Source organism: Neopelma chrysocephalum, unplaced genomic scaffold, assembly GCF_003984885.1.
Source record: "Neopelma chrysocephalum unplaced genomic scaffold, ASM398488v2 Primary Assembly neopelma1_122, whole genome shotgun sequence".
Taxonomy (NCBI): domain Eukaryota; kingdom Metazoa; phylum Chordata; class Aves; order Passeriformes; family Pipridae; genus Neopelma; species Neopelma chrysocephalum.
This window is the reverse complement of record NW_020897784.1, coordinates 263,260-274,191: the sequence shown is the minus strand read 5'-3', so window position 1 is coordinate 274,191 and position 10,932 is coordinate 263,260. Positions and strand designations below refer to the sequence as shown.

The window sequence follows — 10,932 nt, the reverse complement described above, 5'->3', positions numbered from 1 at the left end:
TCTGCTGTCCCAGCTCAGAACACCTGCCCGGGGTGTTCTGGCGAGTAAAAGCTGTTTGAGGAGGAAAAAAAAGTCACCCCAGTGCCCCATAGAGGGGGGGGACACAGCCCTGGTTGGACCTTTGGGGTGTAGGTTGGTGTGTTTTGTAGGACTGAGCCCCAACCCCGAGGGCTCGTCCCACTCTCTGTGCTGGGATGGAGATGCTGTGTTAGTTCCCCCCATTCTCAGGTTGTTTCCCTGGGCAGAAATTCAGGGTTTTGCAGAGTTTATGTTTATCCCACCTTGAAAAATAAGTGTGTGCCCTGATCTCTGCCAACTCCATCCCAAAAGACCTGAGGGATGCTCATCTGCCCGACTCTTTGCTGTTTTTCCCTCTATGCTGGTTGATGTAACAGGAATATTATATTCCCCCCTCCCAAAAAACCCTACTTCACATACACCTTTGACCACTAAATCTCAAAACCATCTAAAATCCCTAGATGTAGGTACTGATGTGCATTTAAAAGAGTTGTTATGAGCATGGGTTGGACCTCAATGTGTGATTCCCACCAAATGTGGCTCCACAAAGCCGCATTTCCCCGTTTTTCATCCCATCCAAGCCTGGAGCATTCAAAGCCTGACTCCTTCACTCAATTCAAACCACTCCCTGCTCCACGCTGGAGCTCCCACCCACATCCCCTTGGCTTTTGGGGGTTCTGCTGCCCATGTCAGAGGGGGACACGGGCAGGGGGTGAGGCTGGCAGTCAGAAGTGATGTGCCCCAGCATGTTCTCTGATGGATCCCCGGCTGTGCCGGGCTGAGGATGGGCTGAGTCACCCTCCTGCCGTGAGTAATGTGTTTGCATCCATGTCTTCAGAGACTTCCACTCCCTTCAGTGTCTGCAGAACCCACCTGGGGAGATCCCCTGGGGATGAAACACTCCAAAGGCTCCATGGCCAAGGCAGTGGCCGCCACTCAGTATTTGGGTACCCCTGATGCTGGGAAGGAGGTTCCTTTGAAATGTGCAGGTATTTAATACGTTCCTCTTGCTTCCAGGCATTAGGATGAGCTGTTCAAGGAAATATAAAGACTGATTGTCCCACGATCACACCCTCCAGGGTGGGGGTTTGGGACCCCTCAGGGAGGGGCACAGGGGACGTGACAGATCCCACAGGGTGGCTATAAATGCTGAGGAGGAAATACCCCATCAGCCCTCGGCACTGATCCTGGTCCCCAGCTCCCTGTCTCTGCCTTCCCCCTCCTCGTTCTTGTTATGGGACTGAACATGAGTCACCTTTGGGATTTTCTTAAAGTTCCTGTACCACCTTCTTTCTTAATCACACTTCCCGCCCCCCCTCCCCCTTTTTCTCTGGTGATGCCACTGCAGATGTGCCCATGGACTCCCTGACCCAGACCCTGACGCCATCCCTCTCCCCACTTCCCATTTCCAATAACCCACTTGGCTGAGGTCTCCTCTGACTCTGCTGTGCAGCCAGACCTCCCCAGTTCCCAGAGCAAGGGAAGCGAGAGCGGAGCTGGCGACAGCCAGAAACCTGCTCCCCCCATCCCAGGGCACAGGGAGCAGATCCCCACCCCACCAAAAAATCACTGAGAGAATTATGGAGTCACTTTCCAAAGGGAAAATCTATGTCTGATTGACTTTCTGGCTGGCTTAGCCCTGGGATGGATCCCTGGTGGAACTGGGATGTTCTCAGCAGCCAGGCTGGTCGGTTATCTCACTGTCACTTCACTTTTTGAATCCTTCACTCTTGCATCAGCAGCTACAGAGCTGCTCCAGGTTGCACAAGCTCCTTCCTCTGCCACTTTAAAAAGCTGCTGGTTGGATGTTCCCATTCCCCTCTGATTCCCTTCTGTCTACTTGGGAGACTTTTATGGGAAAAACAAAAGAGGTGGTTTAAGCAGGGAGCATCCTCTGGTAAATGCTGCTTCATCCCAGAGCCCCAGCTGGAGGCTGTGCTGCCCCGGTGCTGAATTGGGATCCATCACATCCCTCACATCCAGAGGGAGCAAACCCACACCTGCAGCTGGAGCAGAGCTGGAGCTTGGCAAGGAGATGATCTGCTACCACACAGCACCACGTCCACCCTCTGCAGTGCAGCTCTGAAAGCTGCTCACTGCAGCCAGCAGCAGAAATCATTCCCGGGTGGAAAAACCAGCGACAGCTTCCCTGTCCCAGCTTGCCCCCTCCTGTCCCTGCATGTTACAAGTGGAAAGACAGGATGAATTTGGGAGTGTTTGGGTCCAGACCGCAGCTTTCCAGGATGGATTTTCTGCGGTGTGTGGTATTAATTTAAGACACTTTATATTCTCCTTTCACCTTTCCTGCCCATCCCACCTTTCCTGCCCATCCCGCTGTGCCTGTCAGGAGGCAGCCAAGGTGCTGAGCAGCCACCACCCACCCAAATCCCAGAAACTTGGCCTGGCCCAGCACCACAGAGTGGGGACTAGTGATGTCAAAACCCTCTTGCACTGTGTGGCAGCCTCCAGACAAACATGCCCAAACATATTCTCCAGCTGCTCCAGCCAGTGGGAAGCTGCTGGTTCAGCTGGGACAAGCACAAGTGGTTTCCACACTGAGGGTCCTGCTCAGCACCCCAGCACCCGCCGGCTCCAGGGGCCTTCGAGGAGGTCTGGCATTCCCAAGGGATCACTTTAACATGGTCTTTTGTCGCTTGGAAGTGTGCTGTCACCTTCTTGTGCCCACAGCAGCAGGTTGTGTTTGTCCCCATGTGCCCAGGCCGTGATGCCTCAGTGTCTGGGCAGCGTGTGCTGGGCTGGGAGGGGGCTGCAGGATATGGCCCCCATGCACTGGGTGGGCTAAATCCAAGGGCATAATTTATCCTGCCACAGGGCATGGATGGACCAAAAACCAGGCACAGGGGCAGGTGCCCTCTGGCCCCAGCAGAAGCTGCCCTGGTTTCACACCTTTCCTGCCTGTGGACTTGGATGCACTTTCCACCTAAGCCACAGATCCCCCCAAATCCTCGCCACTGGTTCCTGCAGGACATGCATGGACTTGTTCCTCCTCCTCATCCCTGCCCCGGAGCCTGCAGGACTCAGAGCAGCAGATCCTTCCCCAAACACTTTCCTCCGGCCGCAGTGGGTGCTGGGGGTCCAGCTGGTGGAACAGAGCCAGACCCAGGGGAGAAAATCCCTCTGGAGGGGCCAAGGGTGGCCCAGGACGGGTTGGGCAGCACCTGGGGACCAGGGCAGCATCATCCTGGCACGGCTCTGAGGTGGGCACCCCGAGGGGCTGAGCTGTCCCTTCCTTAATCCATTATCCCCCTTCCCACAGTGACCCGGTGGGTGGGACAGCCTGGGTGGGATGGGACCCCCCCTCCAGCCAGCTAAACCCCTGCGTTTCCCAGCTGGGATGGGGCACCCCTGTATCCATTGCTGAGGGATCCCTGTATCCTCTATCCTGTATTCCCTATCCCCCTGCATCCCTGATGGGGGGGTCTCTCTGTCCCCTGACTCCCCTCTAGGAAGGGGGTCACTGTATCTCCTAACAGGAGTGTCCCTGTATCCCCTGATGAGGGGATCCTTGCAACCCCCTAGGAACGGGGTCCCTACATCCCCTGATAGGGGGGTCCTTCCATTCCCTACTGGGGGTTGTCCCTGAGCCTCCCCAACGTTCTTGTATTTCCTAAAGGGGGGATCCCAGTATTCCCTGAGGGGGGGGGATCCCGGCAACCCCCTAGGAAGGAGGTCCCTGTATGTGCTAACTGGGGGGTCCCCGCAAACCCCTAGGAAGGGATTCCCCACATCCCATGAAGGGGGGTGGTGGTGTCTCTCCATCTCCTACTGTAAGGATGTCCCTGCACCCCCCAAGGAAGGGGGTCGCTGGATCTCCTAACGCGGGGGTCCCTGTAGCCCCTAATACCAGGTCCCCGCACCCCCTAGAAGGGGAGGTCCCCTCTCCCTGTGCCCGGGGTCCCGTCCCGTCCCGCTCCCGCTGGCACCGCGCGCATTCCCGGCACCGGGCACCGGGACGGCGGCGGTAGGGGGGGGATCACATACGGGGTACGTGGTTTATGGGTACACACGAGCGGTCCCCGGGGCGGGGCGGGGACGGGAGGGAAATCCCTGGCGACGCGGGGAGCGGCGGGCTGGCCCCGCCCCGGCTCTCCGCTATAAAGGCGGCGAGAGGCGACGGGCACCGGGAGCGCGGCGGGACCTGACGGTGAGTGCGGCGATGCCGGTCCCGGTGGCTTCCAGTCGCCCCCCCCACCCTGTCCTGGTGGCTCCGGCCCTTCGCTGGCCGGGGAGGGAGGAGCCGGTTCCTCCGGGGAAGCGCCGGTTTGCCCGGGGAGCCGCCGGTGCCCGGAGCGGGGGAAGCGCCGCAGCGGGGGCGGCTCCGCCCGGGGCCGCGGGGAGGGAGCGGGGCCGCGCCCGGGGCCGGTGCCGGGGGTGTCGGTGCGGATCCCCGGGAGCCCCCGGAGCCCCCCGGGCGGGCGCGGGGCCGCCGGGGCCGGGCCGCGCTCGCCCCCCGGTGGCGGCGGAGCGGGGCGCGGTGCGGGGCGTGGTGCGGTGCGGGGCGCGGTTCCGCCGCCGAGCATCCTCCGTGGCCGCCGTCCCGCGGGGACCGGCCACCCGCGTGTCAGCCCCCCCTCCGTGACGCCCCCGTGTCAGCCCCGCCCCGGCCCCATCGGTGTCGTGAGCCGGCCGTTCTCTGCGCGGGCTCACTGGAGTCATCCCCCGGTCCCCGGATGCGGGTCCTCCCAGCCCCTCCTGCCCCCCCCGGCCTTCCCCGGACTGGTGTGACTGGTCCCGGCTGTCGCAGGTGCCTGTGGACCCCAGCGGTGTGTGTGCGCGTGTCCCCGGGGGTGCCCAGCCCGGCCGGGTGAGGCTCTAACGCAGCCGAGCACCTGCCGCTTCCTTGCCCAAATCTTGGGGTTCCCCAGCCGGGTACGGGGAGCCTCGAAAGCTCTCACTGGGCAGAGGTCGCTGGAAGCAGCGCCAGCCCCGAGGGAGGGGACGATGGCCCGGCCCCGGTCCTTTCCTCGTTGGTGGCTTTGGCAAATCTGCAGCCGTGAGTCAGGGCGGAGGTTTTATCTCCAGGCTCCGGGGTGGCACCTGGACCGTGTCGTTGGCCTGAGGATCGGGACATCGGCGCCTGACGCAGGCGGCGAGGGCTGAGGGGGGTCTGGTCAGGGTGTGGGAACACGTCCCCCCCCGCCCACTACCTGCCAGGGCTTGCCTGGACATGCTGGGACTTGCCTCGCAGTGAGGTCATCCTGTTTGTGTGCTCAGACTGCCAGGAGATAGGGAAGCTGGATTGCTATTTTTACTCTGGGATGCTGAGTCTGAGTGTGGCCCCCCCAGCCCCCGGGCTGGAGGCTCTTCAGCTGCCCACTGGCACAACCTGCCTGGTAATGGAATCGTGGAATCATTTAGGTTGGAAAAGATCTCCAAGATCGAGTCCAGCTTTTGACTGAAGACCACCTTGTGAACTAAACCAGAGCATTGATGCCATGTCCAGTCGTTCCTTGACCACTTCCAGAAATCTGGAAAATAAATGTGGCACAGGTGATCCAGAGGGGCTGCAGGTGCTGAATTTAGGGAGAAATCCTCCCTGCAGGAGACTGAGAACCCCATCCTTGTGGAAGTTTGAGGGTGTGAGTGAAGGTCTGGGGGGGTCTTTCATGGTCTGGCTTTGGGGGTCCTAGGCTGGCTGGGCAGTCAGAGCTGTCTTGCAGGGATTTTATTTCCGTGAATCTTTCTTTTCTTAAACAATTTTAATGAGTGTGGCTGTCCCAGCAGGGGCAACCCTTAGCTTGGAAAGCTGTCAAATCCCAGAGCGTTGCTTGTCTTATCAGTTGGACTCGATGATCTGGGAGGTCTTTTTTCACCTCGACAATTCTGATCCCATATTGAGGTTCCTCATAAACGTGGGTGGTGTGAGGGATCCATTATCCCCACACATGTGTCAGAGGAAGGACTGCTCGGAAGGAAAGGCTTTGCCAATTACTGTGAAGGTCAAGGCTTTTGGCACCGATTTGAAAAAAAACAAACAAGGTCTTGTCTCTGGTTACTCAACAGCTCCCTGCAGATAAGGAGGGTGGTTAGCACAGTGGTCAAGCCTGTGGCATGTTCTTGCAGTTGCTTAAAGGTTTCCTTACCACTGGGTCTGGGTTCCTGAGATGAAGAAACTGGCCAGGAAAACATCCTGTTGCTTCACTTGCCCGTGTGCCAACTTGCCTTGTGGCTGTGTGTAAGTGGGAATGCTGTGGGGTTGTGGATGGAGCCTGTGGCAGCATCCAGGTGCCGGATGCTCTGCCCTGGCAGGGCTTTCCCTGCTGGAGGAAGGACGGGGAATGTCGACATCTGCACCTTCCCCATCCTTCTGCATCTCCCTGGGCTGTGTGTGACCTCAGCCATGCTCAAACCTCTGCCTGAGATGCCACTAAAATCCCAAAAGTCAAAGTCTGGATGAAGCTGGCGGGTGTCAGTCCCCTCTGGGCTGGCTCACTGCAGAGCCCAGCCCAGCTTGTCCCACCTTGGCTACTGTGTGCTTTGCTCTGGTAGCCAACATGCTGCCCTTGAGTTTGCTCCTGGCTTTCCTGACACCCGGTAACTCTCTCTGGTTTCCCCCCAGCTGCCACGATGCCCCTGTCCCACAGCAGGGCTGGGCAGACACCCTGCAGCAGCAAAGTGTGCAGGAACCTCTTTGGCCCCGTGGACCACGACCAGCTCCAGAATGACTTCGAGGACAAGCTGAGGCAGCAACTGGAAGAAGCTCAGCAGCGCTGGAACTTCGACTTTGAGACGGAGACTCCCTTGGAAGGACCATTCAAGTGGGAGAGGATCTTCCTGGCTGAGCAGCCGCCCCAGGGGTCCCACAGCCTGGTCAGGGCTGTCATCAGCAGTGACAGCAGGAGCTCCTTGGTCCGCAAGGTCCCCTCCAGGGACTGTGTTGGCAGGATTCGCCCCGAGGAGTCTCAGCAGAGCTCGGAGGTTTACAAGGCTGGTTCCCCACAGGGCTTGAAACGTGGGCAGACCACCATCAAAGGTGAGTGCTGGGGGCTTGGTGTCACTCCGTGGGTGCTCGGTGGCATTGGTGTCATGGTAGGGACAGACAGAGGGGACTTGGGTGCCAGAGCCCTCCCTGGCTCCAGGGCATGGGGAGGAGACCACCTTCCATGGATCTCCCTTGGGTGAGCAGAGCCCACCTTCTAAGGGGAAAAAGGCCACCAGCTGAGTGCTTTTTGGTTGCTGGGGGTTAGGCAGGGGAATTCCATTGGGCTTGTGGGTTTTGTAGGTGAAGATGCCCCAAAATGGTTCATCACTTTCAGTTCCTATGGCCAGACCCAATCACAGAACATTAACGGGTTGGAATGGACCTTAAAGATCATCTAGTTCCAACCCCCCCTCTCATGGGCAGGGACACCTCCCACTAGCCCAGGTTGCTCCAAGCCCTGTCCAACCTGGCCTTGGACACTTCCAGGGATGGGGCAGCCACAGCTTCTCTGGGCGACCCCTGCCAGGGCCTCACCATCCTCACTGTAAAAAATTTCTTCCTAAGAAATTTCTGCCCTCTAAGGTCAGGACTTGGGGTGGAAACACAGGTGAGACCAAACAAAAGAGATGGTGGAGACATGCAGGCTCTTCTCCCCGGGAGCTCTGGGTGGGGGAGCTCTGGGATGGAACCCTTGGCTGATTTTGGGGTGCCTCGCTGGGGACACCTTCCTCTTCCTGCCCCACTGCTCCCAGCAGGCTGGAGGCACTTCCCAACCCTTTCCTTCTGCCCTCCAGACTTCTACAGTGCCAAGAGGAGGATCGTCCCTGCCAAGCCCAAGCCGTGACACGTTGGTGGCTCCTCTGCCATGGGGGACAGCTGCTGATGCTGCCGAGCACGGGGGGTCTGTGGCTTCCCCCCACCCTGTGCTGTGTAAGCTGTTCTGTATGAAGCAATGTAGAGTCTGTAGTTCCCTATTTATGAGTAGCTCTGGGGTCCTGAGGGACCCTCACTGTGTGCAATGTAGAGGAGGAGCCCCCGGTGAGGGTTGGAGCCCCACCCTGGGGGTGGAGGAGGACTGAGATGGGCCTGGTGGGACTGAGGCACTGCCCTGCCTGGGGAGAAGTGCCCTCTGCCCTGTGGTGGTGGGGCCAAGCATCATCCCTGCACCGTCCTGCTGTCCCCTGCCTGAGGGCTGGCCCTGGGGGACACTTGTGTCCCAACCACCTGGTGGCACCAGATATCTTTAAGAAGAAGCCACTGATGTGGGTTGAGGAGCCCTGAGACAGCCTGGCCCTGAGGACACCCCGGCTGCTGGCACGTGGGGGTGGCCCTCTGTCCCAGCAGGATGGACCCAGCAGTGCCAAGCACTTGTCCATGAGTGACCCGGAGGCTGCTCCTTCCTACGGCTGCTTGGGAGAGGAAGCTGCTCCCTGGGCAGCCCTTCCTTGGGGTGACTCACCGGTGCTGTCACTGGCAGGAGGTGACAAACCCACTGGAGGCCCCCAGCTTGGAACAGCAGTTGGGGGCCCAACACTGCCTGGGAGGCTTTGGGATCCCCTGTGCTGTACTGGCCCAAAATCCCACTTTCTTACCTTGTTGTTGGCTTGAGTGGTACTGTTTGCCCTCACATTCCTGCCTCCTCCAACACTGACACCAGGCTGGGGGGCCCCTGCTCTGGCTCTGTTGGGCTCCTCTGGGGATGCTAAAATAGGAATTGTAGCTTGTTTTCCTGGACTTTTTCTCCTTTGTGGCTGGGGGGAGAGGACCCTCACCTGGCTCTGCAGAGAAGGACTTTGGTCACCTCTGGGATGGCCTGGAGCAAAGGCTGCTCAGTCCCAGCACTGAAGGATGAGTCCCTGCTCCTGAAGGACTCTACACTGTCAGATCTCAGCACTTTCATGGGGTTCATCTCCTCCTCTGCTGGATTTGGACTCTGGAAACTGGTGCAAGATGGTCCCAGGAAGGAAAGGGATGGGGTTGACCTCCCACCTTGCACCACGATGCACTTTGCTGTTGGTGGAGCTGCCAAGCTCCCAGCACTAAATGTTTATTTATGTTAAAAATAATACTATTAAGTGTACGTGGGGAAATGGGCGATTCATGTTTGTCTATAAAAGTTAACTTTCAATAAACACTTGCCTTGTGTAAGGGAATTGGTGTCTGGATTAATGGGAATATTTGGGAGCAGGGCCTGGCTGTGGGGAGGAAGGTGCTCTGGGTCCCTGCATGGTTCTGGAGGCTGGGGTTTCCTCTGGGGTGCAGCCCTGAGCTGAGAGCTGCTGTTGTGAGGGCTGAGAGGGATAAGCACAGGGCTTATGGCAAGTTTTTTAACCCCATTGCCTTAGGATGGGGTCTGGTGCTGCCACCATGTCCTCAGCAGAAGCCACTGAGTGGGATCCCACTGCAGGCCCCTGTGTGAAGGTGATTCCTCTTATCCACATTGTTCCCCCTTTCCCACTGTGACCCCACTCCTCCTAACCCCCAGTGCACTGTCCTGGGGGATAAGTGGCCATTAGCCATGGGCAGGCTGGTCCCATCCCTTCCTCCTGTGGTGCTGGGTGGGTAAAGTGGGTGGCCCACACTGTGGGATGGGGACACACGTGGTGTCACCACTGATGGAAACGTGTGGCAGCAAGTCCCAGGTGGGACTGAGATCCCCTGGGACTCAGGGGAACCTCCAGCACCAGCTGCTTCCTCCGAGGACTGAGCAAGACCTGGATGCAGACTCAGGTTCTGGTTAATATGACAAGTGACCTGCTTTGCAGAGGGTCCAGATGAAATTAAAGTTTTGATGGTAACAACCTCGTGTCATTGCTCAGCACCTGCCTGTCCCCAGAGTGTGGGGTGACACCCACGCAAGCCCATGTCCCTGGCCGTGCCTGTGGGGCACAATCACGCAGCCTTTGAGCTGCTGCTGAGTCAAACCCTACAGATTTAGCCCCTGTAATCTTTCCCCTTACGTCAGCCCTTCCAGCCCCCTTGGCTGCTGCCAACTGCTCCCCTCTGCTGTCACCTCCCGTTTGCCAGGAGAGCTGGCGATGAGGAAATGAGAAATAAACCAGTGAAAAGCCCCTTGTCCCTGTTTGCAGGGACAGCCACGGTCTGGCCCTGCCATGCTAGAGGGAACTGGGCACTGAGGCTTGAGCTTCGAGTCCCTGGGACACTCCAGGACTGTGTGTCCTCAGCTCTGGGTCACAAAATGGGCTTTAGCAGCTGAGGAACAGATGGAATTCTCCCTCTTTCAGCCCAGGTTGTGTTTTGCTGCTCTCATCCCAGCCTGGCCTCAGCACAGAGCAGGGATGTTGGAGTTCAAACTCACACAGGAGGATGGTCAGGTGCTTCCCCTCCTTTCCCTACTATATTGAATCCCTTTTCTCTGAGACCTGCCGAGCATCTCATCAGGGTTGGATTGTACCCTCCCTCCTGCATCTTACCCTCCCTCCTGGATCTTACCCTCCCGTGGCTGGTGCTGACCTTGGCACAGCTCTGCCACTGGAAACACGTCAGAGCCTTGCTGGGGCAAGAGGGCACAAACCAAGCTTGCTTAGGGATATTTAGGGGTTTCCCCTCAAAAGCCTCCTTGGGGAGAGCAAAGCAAAAACTCAACCATCAAACAGCGCCGGGGGTTGTGAGATGTGGGGACAAACAGCTCAGAGGAGGGTTTTGCAAACTGAGCCCCCCAGCCTGGCCGTGGGGATGCTTCAGGGTGGGGTAACCAGCACCAGCTTTGCTCAGGGTGTGGAGAAGAACCAGCTGAGCCCTCAGCTGACCCATAAATGCCCTGATGGAGCAGAGGGAGCTGAGCTGGCTGCTGCTTCTTTAGGTCAAACTGCAAATGAGCAGGATGTGTCTGGGAAGGTGGGATGGGGCTGGTTCCCAGTGAGGGATTTAACCCACTGAGATGGGCAGAGTTACTCAGGGCATTGGCTTCCACCCCCTAAGTCCTGAGCCAGGGGATGTTAATTCTATTT

The 10,932-nt window shown here is 58.4% G+C and overlaps 1 protein-coding gene across 1 annotated transcript; it reads left to right on the top strand.

Moving 5' to 3' along the window:
* Positions 1–4,146: 4,146 nt before the first annotated feature.
* CDKN1A (cyclin dependent kinase inhibitor 1A) lies at positions 4,147–9,114 on the top strand. The gene is made up of 3 exons (XM_027697706.1): positions 4,147–4,183; positions 6,599–7,012; positions 7,756–9,114. Exons 2-3 carry the CDS (start codon positions 6,607–6,609, stop codon positions 7,803–7,805), a joined length of 456 nt encoding a protein of 151 aa, XP_027553507.1. The 5' UTR covers positions 4,147–4,183; positions 6,599–6,606; the 3' UTR covers positions 7,806–9,114.
* Positions 9,115–10,932: the final 1,818 nt, after the last annotated feature.